We start from the raw sequence: 19790 nt of genomic DNA, 5'->3' as shown, positions 1-19790 counted from the left end.
AAAAAAAAAAACACCATCTAAAATAATTGTGTTGGCTCTTAGCCAGGTGTAGGGTAGTTTTTAGCATCATGGAAGCATGGTAAAGTTTATATAGAAGGATTTCTCTTGTATATGTTTTGTTTTGTGTTGTGCCATTTGTTCATGGAAACTAAAACTTTCTCGGTTTAGACTTGCACTCATCTCTATACACTCTTCTCAACAGCTCCTACATACAGCACTCCCTCCGCCTTCATCATCACCACATGCATTTGCAATTATTCTGCGAAAACTAGAAGAAGATAACTTAAATTCTACGTTTTATTGTCTGGCCTTAATTATTATACCAAAGGCAGTTCCTTATTTTTTTTTGTTTTTTCCGCATTGAACTCCTTCACAATAAGAAAATTTTATATGAATATATGGATGGAAAAATAAAAGAAACAACAACAAACAACAAAAGAAATTAATTAAAAACAACAATGAATATACAAATATGTTGGTGGTATAAGAAAGTGTGACAATAATATTCTTAGAAATCTTTAAAGAAAACATTATCCTTAAGCTGTCACTTCAATTTCATTACTCCTTAAACATATTCACCATCTTTCAACTTTAAACGAATTTAAAGTCCAATCAAATAAGTAAATACTTCCGCACTTCGCCTGGCTGATGTAGCCTCTCCTGACCCAATTAAAAATTTTAAAATTGCAACTTTGCAAAATTTCACAGAAAAACCATTTATCAACTTCCAACAAGTTCCTTCCTTCCTTTCACATCGACAATGGTGCTAAAAATAAAATCCATTATTTGTCCTTCTTGGTATTTGAAGACGAAATAAAAAAGAAGAAAAACAAGCCATTAATTGGAGGAAGTTCCTTAGCTGGGAATGACCAAATTACATGCCTCCCCCACCACCGCCTCTCTCAATCCATTAAAAAAAAAATGAAGCCATTGTGTGACTTTCCACCATTCATATTGAATCCTAAGCCGAAAATGAAATTGAGGACACATCCTTTATCCCCATAAGATACTTTCATACACATGGATATACATTTATATCCTTTAAATCTGTCCTCAATCCTCTTTGGGTTGCATTTTTTTGTTTTCTCTTCTTGGAAGTCCCCCTGTGTGCTCAGCTCGCTCAGCTTATATGTAGTGAAGCTTAGTAGGCATAAACACGGTTTCTTGAATGACATTAACTACTTTTGATGTCATATATGTGCAAGAGCATCATATCATCCTCTATCTCTGCAGTTATCATCCTTATATCAAATGCTTGTTCTAGTTTATAAATATAAATGCAAATTTAACTCACTTCTGGATGATTATGTTTTTTATTTCTTGTTCGTTTAAACAGGCCACAGTTATGCGTGTACTGCAAGCTTCAGCAACGAACGGTTTTGCTGAGAACAGACATCACACAAGCACAACAGCAACAACAATATCATCATCATCTTCATTAAGGACCGAATTATCCTCGTCATCATCATCACCACCACCATCATCAGCTAGATCGACAGAAACATTTGGGAACAATAACGAAAATGACAGGACCCATCCGAATCCGAATCCAAATCCGAACAGCAATTTAGAGCATTTTACCAACAACTCAAGAACCACTACCACCTCCAACTTCAATTCCAATTCCAATTCCAATCCCAACTCCAATTCAATCTCAATCTCAGCCTCGGCCACTGGCATCGTTAAAGGCACAATCCCAAATACGACATCGTCGTCGTCGGCTTCATTATCAACCCACCAACTACAAAATTCGCACAATTGCAAAACAACATCAGCTACAGGAACAACAACTACAACAACGAATCCAACTACGACGACGACGTTATTGGAACAAAATCATTGTGAAGCTTCATCAGTGATTGATTCTTCAAATAATGACACAACTCTGCTGCTGGAAGAGCATCAGAATAATTCGATAAACAAAAGTTGTGCTCCACGGGAAGTTGTTGGACGCGGTGTCGTCGTTGTCGATAGCTTGCAGAATGTTAACCCAAGTAATTATTCATTTTTTGAAGACTGCGTCAATGAATTTGCGAATTTAGAGGTGAGTTATATAAAAATTTATTATAAAACAAAAATAATTAAATTCATTAATTATAAAGAAAGGTCAATTAAGAAAAAGCTAGATTTAAAAGTTAAAATACATAGATTTGAATTTCTACTAATTGACGATTGAATCTTTGGATAGGAATAATGTGAATGCAAATTAAACAGAAGAAATGACCTTGGTCTTTGAAAGGCTGTGAAGAGGTTTTATGTTAACTACCATGTTTGGTAATTGATTCAACAAAGTTAAAATAGAGTAAGTTTCAAAGGTTAATTACCAAGAGATAAAATTTGTTGACCAAAGCCAAATGAAAAAGGGAAAAGTTGCATCATCTTATCTCTGATTTTGATTGATCTAAGTTGAAAAGGTCCACTTAGTGCCTTGTATATGTTTGGTTGGATTGCTAAGTTTAAGTTTCATCAAAGGCAAGAGCCTTGAATTTTGCACTGAAGGACTTTAGCTTGACCGTGACTAAAACTGATGGCAAGGATTTTTTCTTGGAAAAAGAATAAACTTTTCTAATGGATTTTGATGGCCTTAATTAAAATCTGACTTCACAATAAATACCCGTGTTTTTTGGAAAATCTATCAATAGTATAGCAGGATTTTACACGAATAACAAAAACAATATCCGCAGTATGGATATTACCGATAAAAGTTAAAGGAGAATCTTACTACCGATGGTTTTTTCACATTTATACGAGTCTCGAATGGATCTTATGTGATTTCGTTCTCAAATGTTGGTACGATTGATATTACATTTGTATCTCGATGGCTTTGTTCGTTGAGTAGTTGTGCACTTGGAATCATGTGTTTTCCATTGACGAAAAAATCAATCTATTACTGTTGATATTACTAGATAAGTTTTGTTAATGAAAATGGACAAACTGGGCTAATTTTGCAAGAGAAAACATTAGAAAAGATAATTAGGTTTTGCTATGTTTCCACTAGAGGTTTATCTCAGTTTAGTTCAAACAAATGTTTCCACCGCACAAGAAGATTTAAAAATGATTAAGTTTGACAGCACTTTCTAAAATGCAAATGGCGTTTCGATGTTTCTTATGCAGTGGAAGTGAGATAGTTTGATTCCTATTAAACAATGAAGATCTGAATAGTTCAGCACCATATAAGAATGTGCTACCTACTCCATGCGCATTTTTTTAATTTCATTAAAACAAAACTATATTTTTTGTACACGAACATGCAAATAAACAGACCATACTGCATTATTTGAAAAACCTGTGTGGAGCACTACAGAGGTTTTTATTCACAAATTTTGAGTTAAGCTCATTTCAACTCGATTCGTGTATATAAAGAATTTTGGCGAGCTTCAATCTCGCATCTACACCACATGTTAATATAGTAGTTTACGAACAAACCCCCTTTTTGAAGTTTTTATTTTATATCAAAGCTGCAATTGTAAAATGAATTTTTGTATAGAATCTCAATTTCCAGAAGTTTTCTTACCATTTTTTCTTGAAAATTGTCCATTTTATTAGTTTTGATTTGTTTTTTGCTGAAGTTAATTTTAACTTTTGATTTTCACAAAACTTTCTTCTATTTGTGTTTTTTTTTATTATTATTCTGACAGATCTTCTTTCAGTTGTACCGATTTTTAAATACAAAAATCTGGCTACAGCCGATGCGTTTTCTTGGGAATTTACTACTATACTATTTATAGAATTCCAAAGCAACATAAGAAACGTTATACGGTAGATTTTTGAAGTATTACTTTTTAAAATTGGAAAAGAAAACACGTATAAAAGGTTATTTGATTGTTTTTTTTTTTCAAAAAACATCTTCATAAGTTTTTAAATTTTACTTGTGTCATGAAAATCTGAAAGACACGCTAGACCATTTATTCTAAAATGGTTATCAACTGAAAAAGTAAAAACGATTTATTCTAAAATGGTTATTAACTGAAAAAAGTAAAAACGATTTGAAAGTAAGTTTTGTTCTTGTAACGAATCTGTTGTCTACTCAGTTCTTTCATATCAAGTTTTTGGAATATACAGGGTCCGGCAAAAAAACCTCCCGTATTTTTAGACGTTTATATTTTAAGAAAAATGGTAATGTTTAAAACTAAGCAATTATTTAATTTAATGTAAAATGTATTTTGCGAAATGACCATTCAATTTATTACTAAGAGATAATTTAAATTTAAACCTAACCTTAAAAACGACGTTGTTGGTTGTTTCGAAAATTTTTAAAGGGGAATATTTTAAAAATAGAATAATTTAAATGCGATATTCGAATTTAGGACACCGTAATACGTAATTTTTGAGATCTAAAAAATGTTTCGTACAAATCAAGGGAATGGTCAATGATTTTTCGATTAAACGTTTCATATTGATATCAATAAAATGACTGTTTTTTAAGGGAATCAATGGATGTTCTGTGAGGATTTTAATCTGGCGAAACTCTTTTCGGAATTGGTGTTTTTGACATCTGTCACTTTATTTATGCTTTGTTTATTTTGCCATTTCATAATAAATAGACTAACTCCTGAACATTAGGAAAATGTATAGCCCAAATAATGGTTGGGACACGAATCGAAACAATCAATTTGTCGGGGGCCTGGTGCGTGGTCTATAAGCGATCGTGCGCCTAAAAACTACTGGACTATTTTTTGTGGGATCATGTAAAGTAGTTTGTCTATGCAAATAGGCTTGAGGCGATTGACACCTTGGAAGAAAATATTTGGCACGTTATAGCTGACAGACGACCCCAAAGCATTCATACGAAAATTGGGCCTCTCGGTTCAAGCTAGCCGCGGCAGCCATATGTCCGAAATAATTTTTAGAATAATAGCATAATGATTAACCCTTTATCTTAACAATAAAGCCAAATTCTTGACCATAATATTAAATTATATGCGTTTTATTCCTTCTTGAAAACCAAATGTCTAAAAAATCACAATTTACTAACATCGGGTATCACCCAAATAGACTACGCTTACAGCAATTAACATTTGTGCATATTCTCGATTATTTCACAAACTCCCTTTTTAAGTTGGAATCGATCGAAGACCAATGGCATGGTCTTCAAAAAATGTCTAAGACACAAGATCTCGATAGTCAATTATTTTCTTTTCGAGAATATTCACGGTTAAGAAGCTTTTGTTGCAAAATTGTGATTTTCTTTTCTTGCGTGACACGTAAGGATGGAAAAGCTTTTAACAATAGTTCTTCAAGCCCAAAATGTGACAATTCAGTTTACTTACGTAGCCTCCAAGAAGAATATTGTAAACCTCAAGCCTTAAGAATTGATGCAAAATACAATGAAATGCCATTTGCAGAAAGTGTACTTCCAAAAATCGAAGATGATTCAAACAAACTGAGTTTTCGTCAATAATACGTGCTCTTATTATATTTTATTTGTGTTTGTTCATGTAAAAAGTACCCATACATAAAGTTATTAGAAGGGTCATCAAATAACCAAAAAATTCTAGAAATATTTGTTTCTTCAGTTACTTACTGAATACATGCCAAATTATGTCTTCAAGTGGTGCGTACACATTAAACAATTTCTTTTATGCTTTAATTGAAAAGGTCGCTAAGTATAAAATTCTAAAAAGAGTTTGATTTTTCAATTTTAAAATCAACGTATTTTAGAATAATAAGTTTTTAACAGAAGAACAACCCACTCAATAGTTCAAAACAATATTAGATAGTTAGGTTTTTCGTCCAAAAACCTTTGAAAACAATGTGAAAGTTTAGGAATTTTATAAAGGATTTCAAAAAAAAACTTTATCACAGTCCGAAAGTCATATTTCAAAGGAAAACTTTATTATACATTTCAGAGTTACCGAAGAACTTCTATGCAAAATACTGAAGATTCTTTAAACGGCCAACTATTAGATAGAAGCATCAACAATTCTGCCACTGTTCAAAAAGAAGAAAATCAGTCTTTTCATAGCGGTCACAGTTCACCATCTTTTGAAGAAATTCATTTGGATAATTTTGCATTGGAACGAGAACTCAATCGAATAATAAGAGGCACATCAATAAGCGAAGCCTGTGAGGATGATAACAGTTGTAATTGCAAGAGCTTACAAGAGTCCTTGAAATCATACGAATTGATTCGGGAAAGTAATTTGCCTAAAAATGACGACAATGTTAGCATTGATGGCGATGATGATGACGATTATGATGATGATCAAATGGACCCACATCACAATGCAGAATCGATAACGAGAATATCCGAGTTGGATCCAGATGAAGATAGTCTAATGGATGATGATGATGATGAAGATGGTTAGTAAATTTTAAATTTGTTTTATTAATTAGCTATTTCAGTTTTTTTCCTTTTTTGTTTCTTGAATTTCTTTAGAAGAATATTTGAGTTCTCAAGCATCATCGTGTACATCGGTAAGCACACCGCAGCGTTCACACTTTCCTCGTGGTATTATAAATCCGAATTACCCTGGTTTCCAGCATTTAGCACACACCTTGTCTGAGCACTATATCAGTCATCAATCGTCTGATCCCTACGACAGTGATCTTTCGGAATATGAAATGGAACTAAGTGTGGACAGTTTTGAATGTGAGTTCCTCGATGGTGGAAGTAGTTCTTTGGGAAGCAATATAATGCACAACAATAACAATAATCTCAATACCGTCATGGTTATCAATAATAATCTTATTGACAGCAATAAAACTGTAGTTGCCATGGATGACAGCGAAGATAATTTCAACAGACATCTATCAAGAACAGATGATGTTGATGGTGGAGGTTTGACAGTTCTTCCTTTGATAAACGTCACTCAAAGTTACAGCGATACAAATCGTAACAACGCCACCAACAACACAACCACCACCACCACCGATGAGAAAGAGCCTAATAACCTACAAACCTATTTGAAGCTTTACGATTCTACAACTCAACAACAGGAACACGACGAACGCAGCAAAAGTTTGGAAATTGAAATTCCTCAAGATGATGGCAACTTTGGTTGTCCAACACCAGATATTCTCATAAAGAACTATGACAGCGAGCGTTATTGTCGTCGAGTGAAACCGGAAAATAGACCAGATTTACTAAGGAACGTAAGTCCAAATCCACCAATGAAATGTCGTTTCGAAGCAGCTTTCATGGAGGACGAAGACAAACGACAGCAACAACAACGAATCACATCAGAACGTGATTCCCCACCTAATACACTTTGTACGGATAGCAAGAGTGATATGGGTCGTGATGATATTTCACTGGGCTTGACTCCGGTGGATATTGTCGGTGATTTTGGTCAGGAGGTGGAACGAGAGTTCGGACTCATCGTTAGTGGATATAATAGCCGATTAGAGTTTGACAGCTATCCAACGGGGGCATTTTACTTGTATAATGTTGCAGAAGCCGAAAAGGTAATTTTTATTTTAAAACCATTTTTAAACTTACTTTAGCCTGGGAGTGAAGGCTTCTTTAAGCCATATATGAATTTTGTTTACAAGGTGAAACTATGAAAAAAGATTGTTTATTGAGAGTTTTCAGAGATGGTTAGTTTAGTTAAGCTCACGGCACTCGATTATAAAAGATTTGATTTTATCAGGTTTTCTTTACACTGAAAATATTATTGATTAGGGGCTTTAATCAGAATCTCTAAGCCTATGCATTTATTGAACAAAGCCTTTGTCACATATTGAAATTCTAGTTAATTATAGCAACTTTAGAAGTTCTACGTGACGAATTTTATTTGTATATCAATATCAGGAAGACTCTTGGAGGCCAGTTATAGCTATCATTGGAACCAATCCGGAAACATTTTTGGAATCGATATTTGGTTGTGTTTCCTTTCGATTAGTAATGCAATTTTTTAGGTAGAAACCATTTTTTTCGGACGAAAAATAATTTTAATAAACAGCTGATACTTTTATATTCAAAAATGAAACGAATCTGTTCACTGATTTGAGATCCAATTTCAAACAATTCCAATGACTATGATTTCTGTCAGTAAAAGTTTTTTGGTGGATTTGAATGGCTGTGTTCAATCTCAGACAGATAGGGTATCCGGATACCTTGTAAGTGTCTTACGTGTAAAATAACAGCTGATCAAAAACAGCTGAGATGTCAAAAAAGGAATCCAAAGGTATCCAAGAATTTCTTGGGTATGTACATAGGTATCTGACAGAACAGCTGGTTCAAAACATGGTTGAATTTCAATAAACTTGAAAATTGATTTCAGCATTTTGTATTTGTTGGTAAACAAAAAGATACAAACAACAACAATTACAACAATTTTGACTTCGAGGCTTTAATGTTTCTCTGCACAGATCAATAAAAGTCATCCTATTGACTATTTTGGTAGTCAATAGGACTATTTAGTAGTCAATTTTCAGCCAATAACCGCGATAGTCAATAGAACAGCTGCTGTAGTTAATATGACAACTGCGATAGTCAATATGACAACTGCTGCAGTTAATATGACAATCGCGGTAGTCAATATAGCAACTGCGATAGTCAATATGAAAACTGCGGTAGTCAATATGACAACTATGGTAGTCAACCAAATTGTCATATTGATTACCGAAGTTGATCTATTGACTACTTTTGTTGTCATATTCACTACTCAAAATTGACAATTGAAAATTGTTCTATTGACTATCCAGCAGTCAATTTTTAAAAATAAGGTATCCAATACGAGATTGAACGCAGCCAATCAAGAATTTTTTTCAAGGACAGAAATTTGAAATGATCGCTTTAACCAACCTGTCAAAAAAAACCAATACCTCATTTCAATGATAACAACCAATGATAGCTATAACTGCCCCATACGCCCATGAAAATAGTTTTCCCCAAAGAGTTTTCAAAAGCATGCCTCCAGATAGTGTTTGAATAGTATTTCTATTCCGTATCAACACCGTTTCGCGAAGTCTCAATAGCGTCTCCATTAGCTTTTCAAAATTTGTATAATATTGTTCCAAAAATGTTTCAATAGAATCAAAATTTATAATATTCAATGAAAGTAATTTATCATTTTTATACAAGGGAGACCACTACGATTGTAGCTTTAAAAAGTCGGTTTAGCCTTGTTTATTGGCCTCAGAGCCTTCGCAGTTAACTTTCAATTAGCAAATGTTGTTAATATATTTGTTGGTAAACTGATCAAACCACTAATAAAGTGGTTTGAACTAGAGAAGTAATGTAACATAAATTTGTCAAAAAACAGATACTTGTTTCCAAAATGAATCAATGTAATATATAATAGAATATATGAATATAAAGGTAACTGGGACCCGATGTACTTCTAAAGTAATATACATACATTGAGACAAAAAATTGAAGATACTTAAAAATAAACATGAAACTAAAAGAATTGTACTTGCACTCTACAAACTTGCCACTGTCTTCAATTATAGAACATATAACTATTTTTTATTGATTGAAATACTTCTTTACCAACTAACAAACTCCCAAAATGGTGTTTGCAGTGATTTAAAAAACTATTTATAATTTCTCTAAAACTTTGTGTACAAAAAATAAAATCTTGCATGATACTTTCTATAATATGTAATATTACGTATTTTTCTATTCAAAATGTTTGTAAAAATTATAAACTTTTTGTAGTTTTGAAGTTCAATAGTTAAATTATTATTAGAGTTTACATTATGTTTTAATTTTGTTACTATAACCGAGAAAATACATAAAATTTAAAATCAATATCGACAAAAATTTTGTAAATTGTTGAAAAATTGCTCCACACTCATCATCATTTCTCCAAAACATTCTGATCATCTTTCATTACAAAACAAAAATTACAACATTTTATATGATAATAAACCTACTGTATATAGATGTCTGATGCATTACTCTCGAACGGCACCGAAGAGATACCAATTGGCAAATATACAACAGATGTAGACCTAGTGGATCTACATCAGACCTACCATCGATTGCCTAGTGAGACTACCGAAGGCGATGCTTTTATTCTAAATAAAGATCAAGACACTCGAATGGAAGGGGAAACACCATCAGAAAATGAAGATCATAGAACTTCAGATTGTATGATATCACAAAGTGGTCCAATATCCCAAAATAGTTGTTTGAATTCCATTATTCCAGCCACTCAAAAACCAGCCACTTGTGATCAAAATCTGGATGAAGAAGAAGAAGATCAAAATGCATCACTTAGTCCGGAGCAAAAGATCATCCCAACAGCTATTGTGAAGCCCAAATACCAGAAATCGTCCTACGACGAGCGTCAGTTGCCTCCGATCGGTCTTGACTTTAGTATCAAATCGCGTGCTTGGTTCGATTGTCCGAGCGGCAGCAGTAGTAATAATACGCGTAGCACAAAGAAATCTCAAAACGATCGTAATAGTAAAATTTACAAGTCAGCGAAATTCGCTCGCAATAGCTCGAGTAGTAATTCAACGTCAGTATCGGCATCGTCGTCATCGGCGGCAAGTCGATTTGGTTTACCAGGTCGACGCATGGGCAATAATAACAAAGGAAAAATTGCCGTCGTTCAGCCTATGTTAAAGGATCCCGAAGAACATCATATGGATGACAATGGCGAGGACGATGAATACGACGAGATTGGGGAGGAGCAAGTAATTGACATTAAACCAGTAGAACCGCATTGTACTCGATATAGTTTCGCTTCGTGGGCGGCCAGTCTTCGGGATTCGAAGCGATCGAATCACAGAACTGACGAAGCAGGTGCAGATTCTTCAGGTAAAAGTAATAAAATAGTATCTTTTAGATGAAAAGTGTTTGTTTTAAATTAAAGATTCCTTTGTTTTTTTTCCTTTCTGTTCTTTTGAAAAACCAAACAAAAAATACTATAAAACTATAGCATGCTTTGATGTTTACAATATTGAGACGGCCTTGCCGGAAATTGATTTAGATGCAATTGAAACACATTTAAAGAGGGCCAACGAGGAAGAGAGACGGGTAAGTTTTGTTAATTTAAACAAAAATTGTAGATTCTATTGTATTTTACTTTTATTGTAATTATTGTAATATGTAATTTGAGACTATTAGTGATATGGTTCTGTAAATTATTTTTCTTTAAATCTTATTTTTTTCGATCAACCTTTGAAACTATATAGAAATCTACCATCTTTAAAAAGAACTACATATTCAAGTTCTTGAAAATTTCTCCATCAACCTGTTTTTAATCGAGGGTAAGGACATGAACCTAAGGTCAACATACATTTTCGTTTTTCATAAGAAAAACTGATTTTTTTTTATTTTTACAAACAAAAAGTTGCTGAATAAAAAGTTTTGATCGGGTAACCTCAGAAATAACCTAAAATTTGTCTCAATTCAAACGGATAATTATAAAATCATTAAAAGGAAGTGGTATATGACTGTCATGCTAGAGGTCTTGTAGTTGATCCCTGCCTGTGCCATCTACTTTTTTTACTGATACTGGCTCTTACGAGGAATTGAAAAATCCTCCAAGAGTAATTCTTGTCATGAAAAATTCTTTCTCAAATTACCGAACGGCTTAAAACTGAAGGTCCTTTCCATCCCTAACAACACTACTCGCACATAGGAATAGTTGAGAGCTGTAAGTCACTAATAAGAGGCTTTTAATAAAAGGGTTGGAACCCACCTCTCTGATGTATATACTCTTACACAATTACTATCAAGGCACGGATCATTTCCATTATGTTCAATTTTATATATATATTTTATTTTAACAAAAACTCTACTTCATACTCATCTATTACGATCAAGGTTGTTATCCAACTACGCCACAAATGTCAAAGTATGTTGACATTTTTCAATAGAGACACTTTTTTAATAAATTAATAGACTTTTTTCTAGGCAAATGGACATAATTTTAATATGTTTTCACTTAAAGCATTGGTAATCTGTGACCAACTCTGGTCATTATTTGTTCACTTGTTCAAATGGTAATTTTTTATTCCACTTGGTCATATTTTGCGGAAACGAAAAAGAAAGTTCGACAATTTGAGTAACGAAAAAGTTCCTTTAACATACTCACTTGGCTAAACAGAAACAACGGTTAAACTCATTGAAGCAACTTTGTGTCATAGAAACTTTATAAACTCTTGATCTGATTTAGACTTATTATATAAGCCGTAAAAATTATCATAATACCTTACCACTTTTAATACAATTATTGTAAAAAGAAACGCTTTACAGTTTTATTTATATTTATAGAATTTTTAAAACGACTGCTATTAGTTATTTAAATTAAACCTTAGTAATAATAATTTGAGAAATGTATCCAAAATAACTCCAAAAAGTTTTTTGTCGGATTTCGAAATTTCAATTTAATTGATTTTTTGTTAACTTGGTTAAGGGTCATCCCAAAGATGAAGTAATGGAATGGAAGAATCTAATTTAATTAAGTTTGTTAGGGATTTCGTAAGTTTATTTGTATGTAATTAAAAAATAAATGTCATATGCCTAATACGAAAAATATGTAACGAAAAATGTGAGGAATTTATTAATGTGTGTTTACAAATTTTTCGGACTTGAATTAATTATGTTCTTCATTTTTACCTACAAGTGGTCATTTTTATTTTCAAAATTGGACACAAACTTTCTTCAGGTTAGTAACCGTGCTTTCAATATGACATTTCTAAAATGACACTTCTGTCATTAGTAGCTGTTATTTTTTCTCAAATAAAAAATATAAGTTTTGAAATCGAAAAACTTACGTTTATATCGAAGGTAGCTTACACAGCCTATAATAACCAATGGGAATTCCTCCAAAAGCATATGTATTCTGTTTGTTGACTTTTATACAGCTGTTGAGCTGTCAGACAAAGCAAATGTTCAGCAAATTTGAACTAGAGCTTCCTTTTGGAGCAACATTACGTAACCTTAAGTTATTTCCCTACGATTGTGAAATGAAACGTGAGATCAAAGCTTCATTGTGATAGATTGAATTGAATTTCTATGGCTGAACTCGTAAACGTCAGGCGAAGCCGAAACTGAAGCGTGTTTGTGTTTCAGCCATTAATGCTTCGAAAGCTCAATGCTGTCTTCTATCGTTAAAGCGTGATATACCTGTGTTACAATTATCAATGGATGGCACTTGCTTTTAAGAGACTGAACACCTCGTTAGTCTAGGTATGTGTATCATCAACCACCATGTTTGGGTTTTTAATGATGATGCAAGGAATGTCCAAATAAGTCCAAATCATGCCTTAGCCTCTTCGACAGAATAGAACGTAGAGAATTTAAATTAATCGGTAATAATATCATCATTGGATTATTTACGTCGTCGCTTAAAATCTTAAATTCTTATCAGAAAACCTTTTAGCCCAACTTCGCTCAAACTGTCAAGTACTCGTTACTCTCTGCCTTTTCCAGTCATTTCAATATTCAGGAATTTCAAAATTAATGATGTGCACTGACACACCTCTTTTTAAACCCTCTCTCCCATTCCTAATTCTCACATATAATAAAATTAATATGCTCTTGAGTGTCCGCGTTTATAACAAACAAAAATTAAAAGTATGTAAATAAATGTATCCTTAGAGATCTGTGTTTACAGTTTTTAATAAAAAAGAATTTGATTTATTTTATCAATAAGCATGACCGTACGGAAATATTCAGAATTAAAGTTCTTATAAATTAAAATTGGGTAGTCGTTAGTCAAGCTCAAATTACTGCGAGTCGTCAGTGAAATGGGATAGCAAATTCTTGAAACATGGCTTTTAAAAAATGCTCTACAACCATTCAAATATCCTCTAGGAGATACATATTTTTGAATTTTATTTCAATGCTTTAATAATTCTGGGAAACTCTCAGTTGTAGTTTTTATACAAATTACCAACAGAACTACAGTACCGGATTTATCAAATAAAATTTTTGATTGATGAAATCGGAGAATTCTTTGTATAATTTCAAAAATCGATGCCTCTTATTTTGTCTATAATTTTAACCCATAAAATTCGAAATAAATTGGTTGGAAAACGTTTGAATCCTTTTAAAAGTGTCCTCACTAAATAAAAGATTAAATTCTTATTGATTTGTCTCTTATTTTGTCTATAGTTTAAAGTGGGTAAATATACACCCAAGAAAATTCGAACTGAATTGTTTGGAAAACGTTTGAAACCTTTAAAAGTGTTCTTATTAAATAAAGGATTGAATGCTACTACATTCGTCTCTTATTTTGTCTTTACTTTTAAGTGGGTAAATATACCCCCAAGAAAATTCGAAATGAATTGTTTAGATCACGTACGAAACCTTTCAAAAAGTGTCCTCAGGAAATAAAGGATTGAATGCTTCTTCATGTTGAGCCCGTTTATCTCCACATCTACACTACTTTTATCATAAATTTTGACTTTCAACTTTGTTCTGTTTTAAAGATCGAATTAAGTCAAAATTATTTAGATACAAAAAAATAGAAAAAATAGTTTAAGTTCATACGAAAATTTTGGGGTAATTTATGAAACAAGAAGCTATTAATTTATTGTTCGAAAAAAGTTTCATTAATTATTGCTACTGGTCTTAAACTTATCCGACTATAATCTTTGCTAGTATTTTCTTGACAAGCAAGTTTCCTCAACTTTTTCTTTTTAATTCTCTCTCAAAAAAAACAAAGCAATATAAATCATAATTGGCTTTTAACACCAACTTTAGTTAAAATTGCATTTATATCGAATTTACAACTTCGTATATCAAATCACGGATGCATCATTCAAGCAAAAAAACAAAAATTCATTAAATTTAATTATAAACTTTCATTCAAGATTTAACAAACCAATAAGTTGGCGTCAAATTTCAAGCTATATAATTTAAAAATTGAATTGCATCTTAGTTGATTTTTTTTTTTCTAAATTTCATACTTTTATGAACTCGACTCGTATTCGTATAGTCGACCGTCAGTAACCGCATTAATCTGCACACTTCATGTTAGTTTATCTTTTTTTTCCGAGTACAAAAATTCATTCATCCTCCGCATCCGGAGGAGGACTGATAATGTTGATGATGGTGTACCTTTATAGAGTTAAGCTAGAGTAACTAACAAACTTAAAAGCCTCAAAATTGTCTTTTTTTGATCCCAACCATACACTTTCATCATCATACTATTACGAAGTTTATGTGAATTCATCGTCGTCGTCCCACAGTGGATACTCGTATATTTACCTCGATTCAACTTGAATTTGTACATAGATAGATATACAAGTCGCAGTAATAAATGTCTTCTATTTGAATAGCAGACCTGGTAATTGTATATATAACTAACTTCGTTATTATGATTACGGTGTTCGTAGTCGTATATGTGTATGAATGTATTTAGATATAATTCCCTTAAGCTATAGCTGTGGCTTTTCCACAAGTCATATTCATCATCTCTTGATTAAATTCTGTTTTTTTTTGTTAATTTTGTTTTCACAATCCACCTTTTTCAACTCCCCAAAGTCGAAACACAGTTTGGGATGTAAAGTTACATTTTTAAATGGAGTTTTCTTAGTTCAATTGCTTTTGAATTAAAAATTTAAATTTGTATTCGCATTTGAATACTTTAGATAATCGAAATGAAATTTCTATATACCTATAGTTTATAAGGAAAGATTGTATTCGGATAAGGTCGAACCTCATTGGATATCCAATACCCTTGAAATATCCTATATGAGATGTATTTAATTACTTTAAAGCACTTTTGCAAAATTCAAAACATTTGATGTAGCAGATAAAAAAACTCGGAATGTTTTGAATCTATACAACTGGATAATGTTGGGTATCCGAAATCAAGATACTTATATGAGAAAACAAACAGTTTTTGAGTCACTATCTTATAACATTTAGAAGGGAACCCCCCATAGAACCGTTATTTGGTTTTTAAATTCTCTCAGGAACTTATAAGCCGGTTTATATAATTTTTCTTATGCACAAGCGATTATTTTGTCTTAATAATATTTGATTATCAAAAATGCCAACATTGTAATATCGCATTTAAAAAAACTACTTAAATCTTTTTTTCAAAATTCGATATCTCGAAATCGAGTCAATACCTTTTTATGATAATCAAATCTAAAAGTTTTATTAGTAAGGTCTAAGTAACTTCATACCAACAATATTAAAAAAATGTAATGATTTTATTTACTCAAAGTTAACTTTTTAAAAAATTGCTCTTACGATTTTCAAACAAAACTTTTGAAAGACAAACTTATTTTGCAGATATATTTTTAAAGCTTAAAGCCCTTTTAAACGGACACTTTTCATACAGGATCCATTCGCGGATTTTATTTTCTGTTGCAAGAACAAAGCAATTATTTTTTAATTGACTAAGTATCCCGAATTTTAATATCAACCTCAAATTTGTCTATCAAATCAGGGGCCTACTATGTAACTCGCTTCTATAATGAAATTGCTCGAACTCGAAAGATTAGTACTATGTATGGATTTGACTACTTTCGAACCAACTATATTCTTATGAACTTTCGAATAAACGAGGAACTACGTAACTCGAAAGAAGAATTCAAAACAAGGCAAAATCGAAAATAATCACTCTACATCAAATGTATTAGCGAGCGAAGTTTTTTTTGTCCCCAATTACAAAGGGAATTCATGGACTTTCGTTTCTTTTCCTTATTCATTTCAAAATTCATCATCAGAGTTCACATGGCTCTTTCGAATGATGTCAAAACTTCGCCTGGTATTTTTGACATGGTTTGCTGTTCAATTCCAGCGTTCTTGTCACTACCGATTTGGTTTTGGTAACCTCCTGTTGTCGAAAAATTAAATGCTGCTGATAATTAAATGATAATCGGAACAGCATTTCGTATTTTGCGAGTAGTCATGTCAGATGATATGTTGTTAAGTAAGAACATAAATCCATCTTTAGAAAGCTCTTAACAAAACTAAAACAAAAGTATGTATGTATTTTTCATTAAGAATTCATTCAAATATTCTACCGTATATATTTGTACAAACCTTTTCTCACTCAGCTCCATTATTTAACCATTCTTCATTTCTTTGCAATTTGAACCAAATTCCAACGGTGTCCATTGTTGTTATAATTATTCTTTTCCAAAAATTTGATATTTTATTTTTGTTTTTAAAAATGTCAAACAACTTGATACTCGTTCGAAAGTAAAAATTTTTTTGAAAACAAGTTGGTATAACCGGCATCCAATTCTACTTTCATACGTAGTACAATTTAAAAGTAGAATCGGAAATGAGTTTCGAATAGAATCAAGAGTAGAATTGAGTTTTGTAGTACGGTCGCAGGTTTTTAATAAGATGCTCCTTTGAAAATGCTTAAGACAACCAACACCGGGGTTTCTAAGAGTAAGTTAAAATTCAACATTTTCCTTAAAAATCAATGATGATTTTGCAAAAGTTCAAATCTTTCTTTTTATTTGCTCATGTTTTAAAAATACCATTTTTCAACACTACTTTCATATTGCAAAATATATTTTAAAAACTTGATTGGAAAGAATTGTTTAAACGAAGGATTCGTTACAAAAATGAAAATTACTTTCAATCCGTTTTCCTTTATCTGTTGAAAACCCTTTTTGTACAAATGATTAAGCTTTTCATTAAGATTAATTTTAGGCAAGTGAAATCCAACGAATATTGTATTAGAAACAAGCTGCTTCATGGATTTAGATAGCCTCAAAAAGCCTTGTGTTTGTGTTTTTTTAATTAAGAAAATTAAAATATCAAAAACCTTAGATAATTTTGTAGTTGGATTTGAATTGAGGCTGTTAAAACTGATTAAAAAAGTTAAATTTGATTAAAAATAAAAAAAATATTAGATAGCGCAGAAGTCCTTTGAGAGCTAGGTCCTAGGACGTAAAACTCTCCCCCATTTCTGTGTGCGAGTAATGTTGTCAGTAGTGAAGGGGAACTACAGTTCGAAGCCGAATCCGAACGGCTAATTTAAGAAAGTATTTTTCATAATAAAAATTACTCTTAGAGGATTTTTCAATTCCTCGCAGTAGGCAGAACCCGTGACAAAGACTTAAGATGAACTTAAGTCCAACGCATGAATCCCTCCTTCATTGGATTAGTAATTACCTTTCGAATCGTGAAAACCACAAAATAAATGCTAGTGTGCCCCAGGGCTCTGTTCTATCTCCAACATTCTTTCTCATTTTTATTAATGATCTCCTGTCTGCAACATCTAATCCAATACATTGTTTCGCTGACGATAGTACTCTTAACTTTTCATATTCGTTTTCAGATTCACACCTCTCTTCTTCGGATGTGGAACTGCAACGACAAAATATGATAAGCTAATTAAATTCCGACCTATACAGCATTGTACAATGGGGAATAAGAAACCGCGTGGAATTTAATGCTTCGAAAACGCAATGCTGTCTTGTATCGTTAAAGCGAAATATACCTCCCTGTCATTATCCATAAATGGCACTTGCATCGAGGAAACTGAACATCTGGATATTCTTGGTATGTGTATCACCAACCATCTTTTGTAGAACGATCACATACGCGATGTCGCCAAAAATGCCGCAAGATGTTTAGGTTTTCTAAGGCGATGCAAGAAGTTTTTCTCCCCCTCTGATCTGGCTGTTATTTACAAGACTTATATACGTCCAAAGCTTGAGTATAACTCCCATATCTGGGCTGGTGCCCCTGCAACTTACTTAAGCCTCTTGAAAGTATTGAACGTAGAGCATTTAGATTGATTGGTGATATTACCATCATAAGATCATTATCGTCTCTTGAACATCGTCGAACTGTTTCTTGTCTCACCCTGTCTTACCGTTATTTTAATGGTTTATGCTCTAGAGAAATAGCCAGTTGCATTCCTCCCCTTAAACAGTTCAACCGTAATACTCGCGCTTCTAGGAATGCTCATCAATATACCCTCGAGTCCATCTTCGGTCGTACTGTCAAGTACAGAGATTCGTTCTTTAGCCGTACTATGCGAATGTGGAATGCCTTGCCACTCTCTGTCTTTCCCAGCTATTGCAATATTCAGGAATTCAAAACCAAGGGTAATATATCCCCTTAAGTGTGCGCTTATTATAAAAAAAAAACGCACTAACCATCAATACACGGGTGCAATTTGATTGCCAGGAGCAAAACCTTGTCGACTATTTTAAGAAAAATTATAGCACATGGGGCTCAGGTTATAGTGGCTGTCCAAGATGGAAACGGACACACTTAGGCCAGTTTAATGGCCCATTGTGATGTTATGGTTAGGTTATAGTGGCTGTTGATGGGGCTCAAAAACCAACTAAAAAATGTACATACATGGTCTGTCGGTGTAATTGACCTTAACTTTTTTTTAAACATTTTTAAGAATCTAGTGATTTTAAAAAGCGTCGGATCAGAACTACACCTATAGTTTTTCATTTCAAATAATTTTGTATGTTGAATAGCAACAAATATAACAACTTAACACCACAGACTATAGCCAAGTTAAAATAAGCTATAATACTACACTATACTATACTTCCGAACTAGGTACAGGTTTTTGTTTTTTTTTTTGTCGGTTAAAGATTTTTCACAAGCCCACTGTTGTCTACTCTGTACAGAGATAGAGACTCACGATTCACTAAAACTTCAACCCAACTCCAGTCTGTCTACAGGTGTGCGCCACGAACCACGATCCACGAACGGAGTTTGCATCCGGACCTCCTCCGCCGCGCTCCATACCAGTGCATGTTTATTTATCTATATTATATTTCCCGCCATATATTGCCTCCGCAGTAAATGTACTTTCAATTTATTACCGTTGTTTTGATTTTATACCAGTTTTTCTTTTTTATATTTTTAAATTCAATTTAACTTTACCGAATGAAAAAAAAGAAAAAACAAAGAACAAAACCTTGTAACTTGA

At 32.7% G+C, this 19790-nt stretch overlaps 2 protein-coding genes across 5 annotated transcripts in view; both read left to right on the top strand.

Annotated features, from left to right (window-relative positions):
- LOC129949726 (tetraspanin-6-like) overlaps positions 1–19790 on the top strand; it is a 332660-nt gene that overhangs the window by 86987 nt on the left and 225883 nt on the right. The gene's annotated exons all lie outside the window — the stretch shown is intronic.
- LOC129949706 (probable serine/threonine-protein kinase DDB_G0282963) overlaps positions 1–19790 on the top strand; it is a 79098-nt gene that overhangs the window by 41233 nt on the left and 18075 nt on the right. For 2 of the 4 annotated variants that reach the window (XM_056061322.1, XM_056061323.1), the window contains exons 2-6: positions 1337–2044; positions 5850–6303; positions 6380–7407; positions 9835–10723; positions 10839–10936. In XM_056061322.1, the coding sequence (XP_055917297.1) occupies positions 1346–2044; positions 5850–6303; positions 6380–7407; positions 9835–10723; positions 10839–10936 (3168 nt within the window). In that variant the 5' untranslated portion in view covers positions 1337–1345. The remainder of the gene's footprint in view (positions 1–1336; positions 2045–5849; positions 6304–6379; positions 7408–9834; positions 10724–10838; positions 10937–19790) is intronic. The other 2 variants (XM_056061326.1, XM_056061324.1) reach the window with 2 other exon arrangements.

This window comes from Eupeodes corollae, chromosome 3, assembly GCF_945859685.1.
Source record: "Eupeodes corollae chromosome 3, idEupCoro1.1, whole genome shotgun sequence".
Lineage (NCBI taxonomy): Eukaryota > Metazoa > Arthropoda > Insecta > Diptera > Syrphidae > Eupeodes > Eupeodes corollae.
The sequence above is the reverse complement of the archived record's forward strand: the minus strand, read 5'-3'. Positions and strand labels throughout refer to the sequence as shown.